Source organism: Lissotriton vulgaris, chromosome 7 (assembly GCF_964263255.1).
Source record: "Lissotriton vulgaris chromosome 7, aLisVul1.2, whole genome shotgun sequence".
NCBI lineage: Eukaryota > Metazoa > Chordata > Amphibia > Caudata > Salamandridae > Lissotriton > Lissotriton vulgaris.
In genome coordinates, this window is record NC_141695.1 from 1,729,200,375 (window position 1) to 1,729,219,694 (window position 19,320).

General features: G+C 47.3%; 1 protein-coding gene across 1 annotated transcript in view; it reads right to left on the minus strand.

Annotated features, from left to right (window-relative positions):
- Nucleotides 1-15,646, minus strand: part of LOC147706476 (alpha-2-macroglobulin-like protein 1) — a 312,029-nt gene extending 296,383 nt beyond the window's left edge. Inside the window, exon 1 of the mRNA XM_086929615.1 lies at nt 15,392-15,646. Within this exon, the coding sequence (XP_086785741.1) occupies nt 15,392-15,646 (255 nt within the window). The remainder of the gene's footprint in view (nt 1-15,391) is intronic.
- Between the last annotated feature and the right edge of the window lie 3,674 nt (nt 15,647-19,320).

Consider the following 19,320-nt stretch of genomic DNA (forward strand, 5'->3'; position numbering starts at 1 on the left):
AGGTTCCTTGAGAAATTTAAGAATAAATCATTTAACCTGGCTATTTCTCTCACCTCTGTGAGTGTCACCTCTGAAGTGTTTTCTCAGTTCCATTTGCTCCTGGGTCTCCTTTCTGCCCCGGGTACCTCTTTATTTGGTTATTCTATTCTTCTTCAAAACTACTTTATATTATTTACTTGCTTCTAATGGCCCAACTTCATATTAGAACCCATTCCCTTTTAGATGCAACCTTTAACACCACTCACTCCAGGAAGAGTGTCTATGGCACCTTCACCTCTTCCTTTCTGTCTCCTTCCGCCACAGCAGCCAGATCTAGTGCTGAATATGGGCAAGAGCCGCCAGAGGGCGCACGCCACACAGTCAAGGCCATTATCTATGTGAAACAGAACCTTGCGTGAAGCATCCGCGGTTCCAACCGCCCTGGTATTGTCTACTAGTACAGAACGCATTCTTGTACACTAGGGGGCTGATTTACAATAACTGGCGCATCCCTGCATATCAGCAGGGATGCGCCAGTTATTGTGCGTCACGGCAGACACCTCTTGCACCACCATGGATGCGCCGCATTTACAATGCGCCGCACCATGGGACAAGAATAGACAGATGCGTGACGCATCTGCTGCCGTAAAGGTGACTCATTGCTGGAGTTGCGTCACAAGCCCGACACATCTCCAGCAAGGCTCGGGATACCCCTATGCCTAACATGCTGCGTCAATCCTCACGCCTACTTCAAGCAGGCGCAGGGTTTTGACACAGCATGGCCGTAAAAGTGATTGAGTGAAATCTTGTAGATTTCACTCAGCCACTTTTAGGAGGCATTCCTGCGCCGGAACGTCCCCCCCCCCCCCCCCCGATGCGTCACGTTGTAAATACCCCGCAGCATAGCGCTGGCTTTGTGCTGCCGCTGCGTCACAAAAGTGACGCAACGGCAGCGCAAATGTGGCGTACCGGGCTTCTAAATCTGCCCCAAGGTAGTTAACTGCACTATGTGCACTCTCATGAACCGCCACAGACACACACTTCAGGTTTTTACCACCTGGTTGCAAGGCTAGCTGCTAAAAATAGAATCCTGTTCTAACTGCCATTCAAGGAACGTATTCAAAGAATTTCCTCCACTCACAGGACAAAAAGCACTTCCTGCCTCACCCTACTTAGAAAATTCCAATGTCAATTAAAGTACACTCCCTCAGTTTAAAAAGTATGGGGTGGTCGAGGTGAAAATGATTTTCAGTTTGTCAGTTTCTCGTTAAATCTGTGATGTTTGCAATCCCTGATGTTGCACTTATCCTTAATTAACACTACTAATATTGTTCCAACATAATATATGCTTTGCAGGTAGTTATTTTACTGTGCAAGCGATTGTTTATAGAAACTTTCTGCAAAAGGTAAGCATGCAGAGAACCATTCTGCATCTATTTTCCAACTTGGTTGGTTCAAACAGTTGGTTTAAACATCACAGTCGCTGATGGCTGATGACTCCGACTCAAAACCCACAATTCTATGAGCCCCCTCTTCCCTCCTTCTAACATAAGACACCCTGGAACATATGGTATGTTTTTTGTAGAGTCTCATATAGTTGTATGTTTGTATTGGCATTGTCCTCCTCTCTACTCACCGCTCCTGCAGAACCATTTTCTATACCCCTAAATGTGCCCATCTATTCGGACTGCAACCTGAACTGTAAACGTGTGATAATGGACAATATCCTGATTTTTTTGTTGGTTGTTGTTGTATATGTTATATAGCGCCAACTCGACCCGAAGGTATTGGGGCGCTTTACATGAGCGCCCTATTTACATTACACGATGAAGTGATTTGCCCAGAATCACAGGATGTGGACGCGAGCCCGAGGCTCGAACCCTGGTTTCCGGCACCAGCGTCGGGCGTTTATGCCGACGGACCACATCCTCTCCACATCCTTCTACTGGATATATCTTGCTGCAGATGCCCCACCATATGAACACCCCTTCTAAGCTGCAGACTGGACCGAAATAACTTTTTTTCCAGCAATGACTCCCCAGTATCACAAGGTGGTACCACAACTCCTTTTCCGGATGTGACATCACCGCGGTACTTTAGGTGCCCATCAGCATGCTGGCATTAGTTCCTGTTTTTCTGCATGTCATTGATGCAGTCTGGAGCTTTCTATTGGTATTTCGCAGAAAAATTCCTTAATATTCGGCAGTGGCGAGGTCAAATGCTTCCTCAAACTACTTCAGGCTTCAAGGCTTGCAGACAGTGCTGCAAGAAAATAAAGATCCAGTGCTGATCCCCACATTGGCTGTGTGTAGTGTCTTGGGCCGGGACATGGTGCTGTGAGATGTGACTCTTGCACCTGGGGGAACCAGGTGACCATTTTATTTTTGGTTTTAGCCACAGAGAGACTCCCAAGCAGACTCCTGCTCCTAAAAGTGAGTCCTGTTCCTACTGATATTCAAAAGTATTCAAAGAATTTCACCTACATCCAGGACCGTTGGGAAATGGCCCATTCGGCAGGGTCATCTCAGACTTTTTGCCATCCTCCCCCACTTTTTCTGACCACGTTATGTGTTGGTTTTTAGGACTTTTTACACTTTACCAGTGCTAAAGTGCGTATGCTCTCTCCTATAAACATGGTAATATTGGCTCATACCCAATTAGCAATTTACCTATAAGTTCCTAGTAAAGTGCAGTAGTAAAGTGCACAACGTTTGCCAGGGCTTGTAATGGGTGGGTAGTTTGGGCTGGATTGTTCCCATTAAAGCAGAGTCGAAACTGATTTGCATATAGCTGGGTCCAAATTGAAGTGGCATGGTGTGCAAAATAACGATGGACTGGGATGCTTCCCTGAGTAGTTGCCAGTGGCTTAGATTAATTCAAACACGTAGGACTTGGCCTTTTTGGCTAAAGTTCCCTAAACTTTTTGCTTTCCCCTAGACCGTTTTCCTGACATAGAGTTGCCAATTTAGGTGCTTTGTGTACTTTGTCACTGCTGATCAGTGTCAAAGTACAAGGGTTCCCTATGTAAAGTGTAATTGTAATTGGTTGGCCATGATTGGTAGGTTTGCCTTACTAGTAAGGTCCCTAGTGATGTGCACTGTGTGCGTGCCAGGGCTAGTAATGCAAACGCTCGTGGAGAAGGGAACTCAGGGCTGCAGTGTAGGGCCTGTGCGCAGTGTGCTAAGTTAGCATGTTGTCCTGACAAGTTCAACCACGTGTCAGGCCTGACTTTCCTTTTTACATACACAGTGGGCACCCCTGTGATAGGTCCTGGGTAACCCCTGCGCAGGGTGCAGTGTAGGTATAAGGCAGGACATATACTAAGGTGAGTGTTATGTCCTGGCAGTGAAGAACACTCCATTTCGTTTTTCACTGGTGAAAGGCCATCCTGCCCATAGGACAGAATGGGGGAGGCTGGGTGTTGTGTTTGTTAGCCTACTTTCCTGTAAGTTTATAATGGAGAGGTGATGTTTAGTATGTATGGACTCACAGTGTCATAACACATCTTTCTGTGAAGGTGGTTTTATCACTGTGCGTTCAGAAACCACTCTTTTAGAAAGTGGCTGAGTTTTGTGCTTTAAGCATTTCTGTGTTTCTGCTGAAATGTGGATTGATTGTCTGGATCTGAACGTGAAAGGAGCTGGGAGAGGTCTTGACCCAGGGAGGGGTTGAGATGGCACCAGGCTGCCCTGCATCTGGAGAGTAGGGGGGGAAAAGCCAGGGAGGTGAAAAGCCCTGGGCTGGTGATATAAACCAAATGACCCGTCTCCTGCTGAGTGATTAAGGATCCAGACCCCCAGTATCAAAAGGAAAAGGTGACACTGGGAGGGAGACACCCAGAACTGATTTAGGGAGGGGTCAGGGACTCCTGAGCACAAACAAACTCCAAAGACATTAAGGGGTATAACTATGAGAGCTGAAACCCTGAACATTGCAATGAAACAGTAATGGATTGAGACTGAAAAGGCTTGGACCCATTCTGGGGTCAAGAGGAACCTCTGCTAAAGAAGAAGCAACTGAAGAGACTGCTGTGGAAAGACCAATCCTTGCTTCGTGATCTGGGGCTGGTCTGCAGTTTGCTGTTCTGACCAAGGGGGAGGCTGTTGGGACTGTGCTTGGTGGCACTTAGTGCCCCTGCTTGACGAAGGCTGTGCTTTGTGCTGTGCCTTGTTACCCCAAAGGCCCGAGGTGAGCTGGCTCCCTGTTTGGAAACATAGGAACATAAAAGTTTCCGGAGAAGTCCCAAGCAATGCGCTGTGCATGTGCTTTTGCAGCTTCAGAACCTCAGAAGTTGTGCTTTGTGATCGTGGGCACGCAGGAGTAAGCGGAGCCGCGGATGCGCACGGTGCATGTCATGGTGCAGGCTAAGATGTTGGTGAGGAGCGCCTGGTCGTTGTGCGCATGGGAAGACGTGATGAGACTCGGACACGCAGTGCGTGTCATGGTGCGGCCAGGGCGTTGGTGAAGAGCGCCTGGTCATCGTGTGCACTGGGAGAAGAAGTGAGACTCGGACGAGCAGAGTGCGTGTGGTGGTGCTGCCAGGGCATTGCTGAAGAGCGCCTGGTCATCGTGTGCACCGGGAGAAGAGGTGAGACTCGGACGCGTAGAGTGCGTATCGTGGTGCAGCCAAGGCGATGGTGAAGAGTGCCTGGTCATTGTGTGCACCAAACGAAGAAGTGAGTCTCAGACATGCAGAGTGCGTGTCGTGGTGCAGTCTGGGCATTGGTGAAGAGCGCCTGGTCATCGTGCGCACCGGGAGAAGAAGTGAGACTTGGACGCGCAGAGTGCGTGTCGTGGTGCAGCCAGGGCGTTGGCGAAGAGCACCTGGTCATCGTGTGTACCGAGTGAAGAATTGAGTCTCAGACGCGCAGGGTTTGTGTCGTGGTGCAGCCAGGGCATTGGTGAGAAGCCCTGGCTGCATTACTCCTTCTATTGCAAAGTACATGACTGTGTTACGTATGTCATTGTTTCTCTGTTGCACAGTACAAGAGAATATCGTTACGCATTGCAGTACTTCTTTTCCATTGCAACGTGGGCGATTCTAGCAAGACGACTAGCCTAAACTTTTGGAAACGGTTAGAAGTGAGCTTAACTCTTGGTTAGAAGCAGTGGTTGGGATTAGAACCTGCCAACCCACCGGAAGGAATACTACCCACTCTTATATGTTGATTTTGTATTGTGTGATCATATCGTATAACTTCTTATATAAAGATTATACTCATTTTATAAAAACTCGTGTGGAGTCTATTTGTGGTGGCATCATTGGGTTGCTGTGAGTATGTTTGCACATATTGTACACTCGTGCCTTGAAGATAAGCATGGCTGCTCGTGCCAAGCTACTAAGGGTGTGAGCAGGGCTATCTTAGACGGTGTCCTTACTTAGCCTAATGTTGAAATGAGGGGTCAGGAACTCTCGCCTCCAGCATTTTGTGGTGGTGGTGAGGGATAAGGACCCCCACTTCCAACAAAGCATTTCATCCATCACCTTTTGTATACTTTCATATGTTGCTCTAAGTGAGATGGGTATGACCAGTCGTGGGTCCCATGCACACTGTGTCACTGGTACCAAGCTACATCCGGCGGATGAGCCCATAACAAGGATGGAACTGGTCCTGGATTGCTTGTGTTCTGGTTCAGGGAGGGCCTGGCTTGGCAGTTCGGGCTTGATTGTTCCCATTGCAGCAGGGTCAAGACTGATTTGCATATAGCTGGCTACAATCTGAGGTGACATGGTGTGCAAAATCATCATGGACTGGGATGTGGTCCAAGTCATTTTTGCCTGTGCCACCCAATCAAGTGGCCCTATAATCATGTCTCAGGCCTGCCCTTGCAGAACCTGCATGTGCAGTTTAAACTGCCATTTCAACCTGAAAAATAAACCTTCTGCTAGGCCCAAACCTTCCCTTTTAATACATATAAGTCACCCCTCGCGTAGGCCCTGGAGAGCCCAGAGGACAGGGTGCGGTGCATTTAAAAAGTAGGACGTGTCCTTTGGGCTAGGACCTGATGGCAGCACATTGCTTTGCACCTAATATTTCCCAGTGATGTCAGGTCCAGGGGGAGGCAGATCTGGAGCAACCTGTCACCACCTGGCTGCATGGGGCAGTCACTGATGGGATAAAAGAGTTCTGGCCCAAGCTGTGGCATAAACGGAGTATTGATAAGGTAAGGAATTTGCTGGAAGATTATGGGGGAGATTTACTAACATTTTGCGCCGTGTATCCATCACAAGCGTGACGCAAAACTGCGCACATTTTTTTTTCCAAATTAACTTTCCAGCTTTAAACGTATTTACCGCTGGAAATAATGTAAAAGTAATGCAAAGCAGTGCATTGCGCTGCTTCACATTACTTTGCTATGGAAAAGAACAGGAGTATGACCCATCAACCACGTTGGGATTGGGGTAAGAATATGTGTTTAAACAAACAGTATCCCAAAAGGTATCATTCATTTAGACAGTTACAAAGATATGTACAAACATTATCATTGACAGACAAAAGAGACACAATATATGCGTTTTTATGTGCCGATGGCATCAAAGTAACACAAACAAATTAGAATGGACAGTACTATCAGCACTGAAAGTTAAAATTACACAACCCAAGTTGTGTGCACGACAGCGACGCAAGTGACAAACGTGCTCAGCGTGAACGGCGCAAAAGATACAGGTGTACAATATTTACAGTGATACAGTGTGACTAGATCCAAATAGGAACATATTATTTAAGATGTTCAAGGGTGGTCACAATGTAGGTGGCGCCTTTTGAATGGGCTGGGGAGTCGACGACGTTTTGATCCAATCAAGTTTGGATCATCCTCAGGACAGGGTTGTAGAATGGAGCAGTGCTGTCTGCTGTGACGGAATGTTCTGGGATGTCAACTCGTTCGGAACCTGGAATGAGGCTGTGACCTTTAGGGCGTCTGTAGTCCCGCAATTAGTTTAGACGGCAAGGACCAGGAATCGGCGGTCAAGGACAATGTCGAAGATCGCGGTGGCCGGGAATTGAGTCTCTGGCTGCATAAAGGGCATCTTCCGGGTTAATCAGGAAGGCTGGGGACGTAGTCACATTACTTTGCGTCATGGGGTCGTACCAATGGTGGTGCATGGGCGTGCCCATGCAACCACCCAAGGTTTCTCATGCTAAACCCAATTTACGAAAAACAGTAGATTGAGTTTAGCGTGAGAAAACTGCGCCCTTTTCAACTAGGCACAAGAAAGGAGAAATACTTTTCTGACTTTGCATGCGTGCTGCACTGTGGGAAAAGCTTTGCATTGTGCCTAGCAAAGTATTTTTCTGTACTAAACCTATGCTACACTCATGCGCATACCCTAGCGCTGCGGCGGGTGAAATCAGTGCTGGCGCAAGGGAAAGGGGAGGAGAGAGCCATAAAAAACTTTAAAAATATGGTGCTCTCCTGCTACCTCCCTGTCGTGCAACGCAGTGCAGCCTTGCGGGGGGCTGCGCTGCGTTGCGTGGACATTTTGTAAATCTCCCTCTATGTATCATGACTAGAAAGCGGCTGCTCGCTAAATATGCTCTTGCATTAGGATATTTTCCCCAATATTACTCTCAATATCGCAAGCAGTTGGAGTCATGTTATTATCCGTAATTATGCACCATAGGGTAACGCAGAATTACTGAAAATACCACAATTACTCCAGCCTAATTGTAATTCTGCCTTTGTCTAAATTTCATTGAATTATTTAGCAAAAAAGGCAAATTATACTGCACAATGTGGCACATTCTGAGATGGCATTATTACATTATTTTCTCATTTTAGCACATATCAATGATGTAGTTGCAAATAGTTTCACCTCCTAAGAACAAGTCGAGCATATGGTTTCAGCATTCAGCATCCAAAAGGTGACTAGTTTACCAGGACTGTGAACTTATATAGAGCCACTGAAAGATACAGAGTTTTGTCACTCATCACATGGTGACCCACTGAACAGCCATTATCATACAGTTAGCTGTAAACCCTTATTCAAAATAGGTTTCCAGTTAATGTTTGAGCTGTACTTGATGTTGGCTCAACAAAATGTCAGAAGTAGAGGAATTGACATCAAATATATACTCTGTCCTCAATGACATCATAGGAACGTATGTTTTATGTCCTTTGACCCATGTAATAGTTTCACAGTAAATATTCTACAATAGCAGCAAATAATACCAATACATTTCTATTTTTAGGTACCACCAGTATTTTGATAGGGATCCTGACTAGATATGTCAAGGAAACATTATGCATTTCTTATCATTGGTAGTGGAGGGTATGGTTCCACGAAACAAAGAATAAAATTGGGAATTAAAAAATGTTCTACCACAAGCGGTCATGATTAGGGGTTGGTGGAATGTTTCATTCAGGCCGCGGAATTGGCGGAATTTGGCGATTCCACATTACTCTTGCAACGCGGAGCTCTGGCCAAATTCCGTAAATCATTGCATGGTGGAATTTTCTTCCCACAAAGCTCCAGAAATGCAAGTAAGATTAGGCAACCCCTACCACCATTTTCTGACACAGGTGGTCTTGGGTGGCCATGGGTGGCTGCGGTCAGAGGGCTGCTTCTCGAGTAGATTTGGTGCCGCTTGAGTACATTTTCAACTTGAACGGCAGCAAAATCAAATCAAATGACTGCGCACTCTTGAACACTGCATGGTGCAGTTCATGCTGATTTTGCAGCGCTGCTCACATTACTGGCACTAAATTGCAGGACCAGCAGCACGACATGCATATTTCTACCTGTTGGCAGAACTCCATGGAGCTCTTATGCAACCCTGCAGAATTCCTTGGAGTGAAGCTCTGTGAGTTCTGCCCACCTCTAGACATGATGTGGATGCTCACCAAGTGCACGCCGAATGAAGTGGTGTGTCACAGGAAAGCACTTTAAATAGATAAAATATAGTTGTCCTCCTCTAAACGTATATGGGTTATTTAGTTAATATGATCAGTGTTCTTGGCAGAGGTGTTGTGAACCTCTCTCTTTTGCAGGCACAACTGTGTGAGGTTTTTATGGGCCACTTTTATGTGTAATTGGGCAGATAAAAGTTCATAATTAATGCTAAAAGGAAAAAAGATGGCTTGATAGAAAAGGGAAAGAAGGATAGACAAGTGGATGCATGAGTGGGTGAAAGGACCACATGGTTTGGGTGGGTATGACTCTAGCACAGTTAGGTCCTGTCCTGGGGGAGGGAGGGGAACCCGAGGCAGTTGGGGTCGCCAGAGGTACAGTTGTGGTAGGGGGAGGGGAGTTGTTGTTACGGGGGGGAGGGAATGTGTCATCATGAGTGATCGGGGGAACGGACATAAGACACAGAACCACGCTATGTGGAACAATGACTAATGCGGGATCGATAAAATGTGTGACTTGGAATGTGAGGGGGCTGCACACCATGTCCAGACAACACAAGATACACGCCTATCTGGTTCGCAGAGGGGTTCATATAGCACTGCTGCAAGAGACACACTTGACGAAACAGGAGGGGATAGCGCTGCAGCGTAGATGGAGGGGACACTTGTTTAATACTACATATTCGGACTTCGTTAGGGGAGCCTTGATTTGGGTAAGGGCGGGCACCCCGTTCCAAGTTACTCGACAGGTGGTGGATCCGGAAGGAAGGTTTGTGGCAGTGGAGGGTATCCTTAGAGGGCGTCACATAGTGCTTTGCAGCGTGTATGCGCCCAATGTGGACCAGGCTGCGTATTATGCGCGGCTCTCCGGGACATTGGCTAGTTATCTAGCAGGCCCTGTTCTGTTGGGGGGAGACCATAATTCAGTAATTGATGTTGACCTGGACAGATCACACCCCCCGCTCCACGCTTCCCCAGTACGCAGACTGGCGAAAATGCAGATTGGACTGGCAGGGACAATGGGGGTTAACTGATGCTTGGCGTACGCAGCACCCACTAGAGCAAGATTACTCATTCCACTCTGGTCTCCACGACCTCCACGTTCGTATAGACGCTTTTTTATGTTCTCCGATGGTGCTCCCTGCGGTCGCCCGTACTGAATACCTAGCGCGTACGATCTCGGACCATAACCCTTTATTACTAACGCTCGACTGGATGACTGACATCTCTAAGGTCCCGACGTGGCAGCTTAGCCCGGATACGTTGGATGACCCGCCGTTCCGCGAGGCCCTGGGGGACAGAATTGAGCAGTATTTCGCGGAGAACGAAGGGTCCACCAATTCCAGAGCCACGGAATGGGACGCCCTTAAGGTGGTGGTCCGCGGGCATTGTATTGGAAAATTTGCGGGGGCCCGCAGGACATTGTTAGATGACTTGGACAGGGCGGAACGCAAGCTGCGCGAGATTGAACTTGCGCGCCCGGACCGGCCTGACCTCCAGGAAGATCTCTTGTGCAGCAAGAGAGGCGATGGCGGCAGAACTGGAACGGCTCCGCAGTTATGACCACAAGGCGTATTTGGTGAAAACGCACGCTGAAGGAGATAAAGCGGGAACTCTGCTGGCTTGGCTGGCCAACCCCACCAGGCGCAGTCACCCGATTCTGGCCATCTCAGATGGAGAAGGCAACATGTGCACCACGCAACCGGCGATCCTGAGTAGCTTCAGGACCTATTATGAACAACTATATAGGTGCGACCTCGGCGATAAGGAGAGGGATATAGCTGCTTTCCTAGAGGACCTACAGCTGCCACGTTTAGACCAAGACCAGGCGAAAGCCTTGGGAGGCCCAATAGAATTAACGGAAATCAGAGGGGCGATAAAGCAAATGGCCCGAAATAAAACCCCGGGCCTGGACGGATTGCCGATCGAATTCTATGGGCGATATATCGAACAACTAGGCCCGCGACTTCCAATTATTTATGCTGAAGCTAAGCTTAAGGGACGGCTACCATCCTCAATGCGTGAAGCATTGATGATCCCCCTATTGAAACCGAGGAGAGAGAGCACTAGTACTGCATCCTACCGACCGCTATCAATGCTGACCACCGATTATAAAATCCTGAGCACAGTGTTAGCGAACAGGCTGTTACAGCACATGCAGACTCTGGTCCATGCTGACCAGTCCGGGTTCATCCCCAAGCGAAACACCAGTCACAATATTAGGAGACTGACCCGTCTGTTGTGCAGCCCCCCACCAGAGGCGAGGGCTCCCTTGGTATTGGCAGTGGATATAGAGAAGGCGTTTGATAGCCTGGAATGGGACTACCTTTATAGAGTACTGCAGTCCTTTGGGCTCGGGGAGGACTACATACGATGGACGACAGTATTATATACTGAGGCGAAGGCGAGGGTGAGGGTGGGCACCCTGATATCGGATCAATTTGAAGTGCTTCGTGGCACCAGGCAGGGCTGCGCGCTGTCTCCACTGCTGTTTGCCCTAGCGATAGAACCTCTAGCGGCGATGGCTAGAAGGGGCGCTTACTATGGGGGACTGGCCCACAGTGGGGCTCACCATTTCATCTCGCTGTACGCGGATGACCTCCTTCTTTTCCTGGAAGATGCCGACGAGGCGCTGTCAGGGGCGGAACAGCTCCTGGAACGCTTTGGAGAGATATCAGGCCTGAGAGTTAACTGGGCCAAGACCTGCCTGTTTCCTCTGCGTAAGCACGAGACCCAGCCCTTCCTCCGGCCTTTACTTAGATGGGAACCCAGTTGCCTAGAATACCTAGGTGTGCATGTCTACCATGAAGAGGTGGACATGCTGGAAGGGAACGTCGGCCGATGCATACGAGCCCTGAGGGGCAATATGTCCTTCTGGGCCACTCTCCCGCTGTGGGTCACAGGCCGCATATCACTGCTAAAGATGATAGCCTTGCCCCGACTGTTGTATTACTTCCGGACCCTGCCTATTTGGGTCCCTGCCGCGTTTTTCTGACAGCTGCGAACAATGACTATCGCCTTCCTGTGGGGCACGGGTAGGCGAAGGGTGGCACTGTCTACGCTGATCCGCCCGAAGGATGAGGGCGGCCTGGCTGTCCCAGATTTTGAGCTCTATTACTTAGCGGCCCAGCTCCAAACCCTAACGCAAGAAATAGCGAGTGTCTACCGCGGCCCAGAACAGTTCAGAGACAGCGGCATCCCCAGACATGTGCTTGCCTTCATCGCCCTGCGGCAGAGGTTGCCACTGAGAGACCTGACCGTAGAGGAGCGAACTCTCCGCTGGTGCTGGAACCGCTCGGCGAAACGCGCGGGGACTAAGAGTCCATATGCGCCCGAGATCCCCCTCGGCATGGTGACGGCGCTCCCGCATGGGGGAGACTGGTCACACTTACAGGGCTGGGAGGAGGCGGGGCTGCAAGTGGTGGGAGACTTGTTTGAGGATGGGGCATTGGTCCCATATCAGACGCTACAGGAACGCTTCGACCTCCCACGAGGCGACTATTTATTGCATGCGGCAGTGGTGCGAGCTATACAGGGACATTGGGGCATGGGGCTCACAGAGCCGCCGGTAGCCCAGGCCTGCCAGTACATTATGATGTCGGCAGGCACTTACAAGGCAGTTACGTGCTTATACTCGAGGATGCTGAGGGAAACACTGCAGCCGCTGACCACTCTGAAGACCAAATGGGAATCAGATTTGCAGATGGAGATCCCGGATACTACATGGTGGCAACTGGTGGGACGAGCTAGAAAGAGCACGAGGAACGCTCGTTTCCAGCTCATTCATTTCTATATCCTCCACAGAGCCTACCTTACCCCGGGCAACATACAGAAATACTTTGGAGCGGAGGAGGCCGCCTGCCCACGCTGCAATACAATGGGGGCGGATCTAACTCACATGCTCAGAGAATGCCCCCACCTGCAGAGCTACTGGAGAGAGGTCGGCGACACCTTGAATGAGGCCGCGGATAGAGACCTCCAATACACTACAGCGGTCAGCATTCTGCACTGGTTTCCGCACACGCCAAAAAATAAGATGTCGAGTAGGTTCGTTGACATGGGTCTCCTCTTAGCCAAACGAGAACTGACAAGGGGATGGAAATCAAAAACAAGCCCGACACACCGCAGATGGCTCGCTGAGTTTCTAAAGTGGGCGGCGAGCGAGAGCACGATTAGATACCAGTTGGCGCGCAGGAGGGCGGACGAGCGGGCCCTGGAGGCAGCTATGGAGTGGGAACTCTTAGTGCAAGCACTGCGAGATAGCGCAATAGAGGAGGAGGAGGATGAACGGGAAGGGGCAACTGCTGCCACTAATGATCACGGGACAACAGCACCAACACCAATCACACACACACACAGTAGATAACTACAGCCATCTGATTGCAACCATACAGCCCTGATTCCTAACCGGGAACGATTGGTGACACTAGGGGGGGAGGGCGAGCTTTTGTGGGGGGGGGAGGGATCCCTTACCAGTACAATCATTGGGATATTTAGTTGTAGATACAACGGGTGGGATGGACTTGGGAAAAAATTAAAAGCAGACAGTGGAATCCCCCATGCACTGTACAGTGACCTCCGACTGTGAAGATTGCACCGTCCTGTGACTTTGCCGCCCGACCTCCGGGATGTGGGCTGAACGGCTGTGTATGCAGAATGCGGACTTCCATACTGATGACAATTATGTGATTGATATATTCTGTGATTTGATCTGCAATAAAAATTGTTTACAAAAAAAAAATGAGTGGGTGAAAGGATGCATGAATGAGTGGGTGGGTGAAAGGATGGGTGTGTAAAAGGATGGCTGGGTGGGTAAAAGGATGAATGATGGGTAGGTGAAAGGATGGTTGGGAAAAAGGATGGAATGATGAAAGGGTGAAAGAATGGGTGAGTGATAGGATGGCTGGGTGAAAAAATTGATGGATGAGTAGGTTAAAGAATGGGTGGATAAGTGGGTAAAGGTTGGGTGAATGAGTGGATGAGAGGATGGGTGGGTGAAAGAATGGGTGGATGAGTGGCTGAGAGGATGGATGGTTGAAAATATGACAGAGTAAAGGGAAATGCGAGAAGAAAAATGAATGGATGGATGAAAGGATGGTAGAGTAAAAGGAAATCTGAGAGGATGGATAGGTGGGTGAAGGGATGGCAAAGTAAATGGAAATCAAAGAGGATGGATGGATGGCCTAGTGAATGAAAATCTGAGCAGATGAACGGATGGAAAAGTAAATGAAAATATGAGTGGATGGATGGATAGAGAAAAGGATCAATTGGTGAATGAAAGGCTTTATTGATGGATGAAAAAGCCTAAAGTGGATGTATGTGAGGATGGATGTATGAATGGGTGTGTGCATAGATGATGGATATGTGAACGTATGGATGGATGGATGAGTGGCCAATGGATGAATGGAATGGTGAAAGATTAAATGACAGATGAAAGAAAGAATGCATGACAGAATGTAAAAGTGAAATGGTGTATACCAGCAGGTGGATGGAAGGGTTAAAGGATATATGGATAGATGCTTGGATGGAAGAGACAGTGGAGCTCTTCTAGGGAGGTTTGGGCTTTGCTTGCTTGGTGCCATCAGAGCTTTGGTTCAAAGTGGAGGGTATTTTCATTTTTTGGCTACTCCATTTTTTGTGGCTTACAGTGTTCCTTAACATTGTTAAATCGATTAGATTTTTCATCACTGGAAAGGCACTGTCACTTTTGGTAAGCACAAAGGTGAAGGTGTTGTTCAAAGAGATAATTCTTCATGTATTCCTAATATTCAAAAATAATAAAATGCCGAATATTGTGCATTTTTATTTCACTTTTGTATTTGTTCAGAAGAGTATGCATTGCGCTGCTGAATTTATTTTCTGGAACACGGCAGCAGAAAGTAAACAATGCTCATGGACTGCTATTGCACTTCTGAGGCCAGGAATCATAGGCAGTGACATGGGTCGCAAGGGGCAAGCCAGGGCTCGCAGCTGCAACCCCTGGCGACCCCTGAATGACCATGAAGGAACTCCAATTAAAACCTCCCCAGGACATGTGAGGCGGTTCCCTATGATTTCCTTCTTGCTTTGGAGAAGGATAGGTGTGATTGAGCAGTGGAGGGAATCCAAAGCCCCCATTCCATGGCCCCACCCATCTCGAAGGCCCTGTCCTCTTCTCCCAGTACAAATTGTTCTCAGTTTGCCCGGTCTCAGTCAACCTTTACAAGGGTCTGAAGCTGAGAGCTCAAGAAGCGCTTTCTTAAGTAACTTTCGAATCATTAGAGCTAGAAAGTTTTTTTGTGTGGAATTCTATAAATTATATAGCACATCATCCATTATGTGACAAGTGAGGTAAACCCATACTTATGCGGAGAAGGGGCCTTGCATATGCTGTCTCTCAACACTTGTTACAGGTGTGTGTTTCCGGTAGAAAAGCTAGAGAAGGCAGCTTTACATGCACAATTAAAATTATGCCAGATGACCGAACAAACTCTAAATCTGGTTTTGATGATATGGTTCTCTAGCGCCTAGAATCTCAAATACTTCCCTTTTTCGTCCTTCGATCTCGCTGTCCACCACTCACCTTGAACCAGGTGCAGCCTAGCAAGGAGCCAGGTTTGACTTCAGCGTTGAGCAGCTGGTGGGTCCTGCGTTGTGTCTTGAGATGGACGGTCAACCTGATGGGCCACAGGACACCACTGAACTGCACACACACTGCCTCCGAGGAAGGGAAGTTGAGGGCTGCCGGGATGACCACGATGTAGGTCCTTTGGGGAGAGTGAAAGAGGGTGTGGATGTCTCTAAGGTTATTTACCACTGCATTAAAAGTGACAGGCATGATTGGATAAAATGAAACAACGAGCAAGAAGACATGGAGAAGGGAAACAAATTGCGGTTTGTAGGGCATTTGGAAGGAACTGAAGATATTTATAGAGAGGATTAAAAGAAAGTAACAAGATGTTCAGGTACAATAGGTGCAGAAGATAACAAAAATAACTAGAGACAGGGGGAATATAAACAGGTACACAAGAGGGAAGGTAAAAGAACATTCTTGGAAGAGAGTAAGAAAGTATAGACAGGATGCAGAGACAATGATAGATGGAGATAGGGAAGACAGTGTGCACTCGGAGAAGGGACGGAAAATACAGAATGAGTCATAGAGGAAAAAAGAGATTGAGAACAGAGTGAGAGATGAAAAGTAATAGAGACAAATGGAAGGGATAAAGCGAAAAAGCAAAGCTAAAGTGAGGGAGTAGGGAGTGGAAGGCGTGATGATGGGTAGTGGGAGGGCAGTAAGGAAGGAGTGAAGGAAAGTGGTCTAGAGTAGGGGGGCAAAAGAGAAGTGTAAAAGAGGGAGGGAGGGAGGTAGAGTAGAAGGAGGTGAAGGGAGAAACCATAGGGAACACCCATCATGGCCGTTCTAGAGAGGACAAATGGCCATGTTTACACTGCTCCTAGAGTCTTCTTCAATGGAGTTCTAGACGCCTTTTGCATACTGCTGTTTTCATTCTCTCTCAGACTTCAGGCAGCAGGTGCGGCCCCCTGTCCCGGGTCAACGTCCCTGGTATATCACTCACCCACTTACCCCTTTAGCTGGATGCAATGTTTTGGGTTGAATGTTAAAGCAGGAAACCATGCGACACTCATCCATGCCATCATATTCCTTGCACTGCTCAGCATGCAGAACACACAGTACAACAGCATGTCATGGGCATGGCGTACCAGCACACATACTGTCCCTAGGTAGTGATTATGCATAAGGCTCATGTATTGATGTGATATATCATAGCACACTCAAGCTAAAAGAGGAGCATAGCATGAAAGACCACATAATAAGGATTCATTTAATGTACTTTATACTGCAACTAAGACTTCAGATGCAGTAGGAATTAAGCAACAAGCACAGAGCATTTCATTGCAATGCATAACACACATGCAAAATGGCATTTATTTATAGTCTTGCATAGTTTATAAAATACACACATCACATGCAACACCACCAATTAGAAATGCATTGTGTTCTTAAATGCTTTTAAAAGAACAACATGCATTTACATACTTGTTTGATCGCACTCTTATAGTGTCAGTATAAAGCGCAAAATGAAGGAAATACTGACGGATGTAGTAAGAGCGAGCTAGGCAAAGAGCCGAGCAATCACACACAATCTGTTTATGGTTTAATTTTCTGCACCTTCTCTGGTTGCTAAGCATGGCCTACCAGATCCAATAACCTCAAGAATGGGCAAGTGTCCAAACCTAATCTACTCAGCATGTCGATCAGCCAGAATTAGGAATTAAAAATGACCCCAGTTACGACCAATTTGTTTTTAACCTGCCTAAGGTAACTCTAAGCATTACATAGGAAACATAAAATAGAGATTACCGGGGGACATTTTAACTTTTGAAAGGATCCCAGCAAATCCATAGCAAAAAACACACCATCAAAATGATCCCTCCTAAAGTGGTGCTGAGCCCGAGCAGGATTTTATATCTACAGGCTGAGGACCCACAGAAATGATGCAGGTGGGAACCTTTTTGAAAAAGAGAAAAATTGTTCTCTTTTCTTTAATTTGGGAATAGGACTTTACAGATTTGGTACTGTTTGGTAGCTTTCCTCATTGTTATGTAATATTGGACACATTCGAGTCTTTTTCTACACTGACCTCAATGTGGCTGTAGTTGATCATCCATTATGCGAGCGTGTTCCAAGATTTATATGGCTGGAGAGGGAAAGCTCTTCCCTGGATGGATTTGTGGGGGCAGTGGAAACGAAAAAATATAAGCCCAAACCCTGGAGGCAATGTTAAACCAACAGATCTTAGTCTTTTAAATGGAAACGATAATATTAACAGGTGAATATTATGAAATAGATGTAAAAAATCGGCCTTTTTATTACAAAAAATTTGTCCTACCCTAGGCAAGGAGAAATCATAGATTGGCATGATTGAATGACCACAGAAAGTGAGTAACTCTTATAATTTTATGGCCCAGATTATAAATGGGTCAGAATTCTGAATTTAGTGGTGTTTACCATGAACGGTAATTGGCAGGTGCATTAAATACCTCACCCATCATTACATTTAGCAGATCAAATCTGACGGAATTTAGAAATGAAAACAGTACAGTGTTTTCTGTAGCATGTGGATTTTAATTTGTTGATCACCACATCTGCATTTTGTTCCTCAAAAACTCAGTATAGGTGCTGTTCATTGCGCATGATAAATTCTGAAACCCCACTGTGTGGGATTTTATCAGGTGCGATAGCGAGCACCAACTCATCCGTCAAACTTTAAATCAGGGCTTATATCTTTATCGTATAGAGCGCTTGTGCCTCTCTTTGGCTTGGTCTTCCGTGGATGAGTGAACTAGACTCAACCCACACAGCCCTAGACCCCTATTGTAGAATATCCCCATTTTATCCAGTCACTTCCTGTCTTTCTTTCCTTCAGGAAATGCTCATTGGTCAATGAGGTCAAATGACCCCAAGTCACCCCAAGTCACAGGTCCCTCTGCAGGGTCCTAGCTTTCACTCTACACGGTGACGGTCAAATTCTGATTTTAAATGTAACTCCTTAATTCATTTGTAATAAAGGGAGAAATGTACTGCATATCTGACTTTTTTTATTGGAAAAACTTCAGATATCTAGTCTGTGTTGTATGCTGATGAGAATGAGTGATTGATTCACATAAATGTAAGGGGGGGGGGCGAAGAGAATAAGCTCACCCAAAAGGTACTTCCATATCGAGGCATGGTAAAACAGAGGAGATTTTTCCTAAAGCAAAAGCCTGACATTGTTTTATTTATTTTTTAATTGAAAGTTTTATATAGCACGAACAAGACCCTTGTGGGTATTAGAGCACTTTACAATGTTTAAAAAAGGGACATATAGATTCAATATTATAACTGTCGAAAGACCGTACAGGGTATGGCAGATCCCCAATGAGGGCGGGCTCCCCTCAAAGATAAGACAGATAGATCAAAAACAACAGTATCACAAGCGGGCAGCAGGGCTGGACGGCCATAGCGGACACCGGGCAATCCCCCGGTGCGCCGCACGGGTGGGAGCCGGCTTTGGGCCTCGGGCCGTTTTTGCAGCATAGCTGCAAAATCGGCTCTGTACCAAAATCGGCCAAAAACCGGCCCCGGCAAATAGCTCGGCAGCACCTCCAATTCCCCCGAGTGGGGAGGAGAGGGCCAGCCGAGCACTTTGCGAAGGCCGGTTGTGGTTCCCAGTCCGGCCCTGGCGGGCAGTAATCATGAGTGACGTTGAGGAGGCCTGACAAGCTAGGAGAGAAGACTTCCAAGGATCTAGGGCAAAATTTGTTCATGAGAAGTTTTTTAATTTCCTGCCTGGCTACCAATAGTCAGCAACCATAGCCGAGTATCTTAAACCTTCGCTTCATTAACTTTTACAAGTTGACTATAGGATGGTGACCCACATATTTGGTATTGCGAGGATGTGGCGCATTGACATTAAATAACCAATGAACGTTTGGATTTCAACACTATGT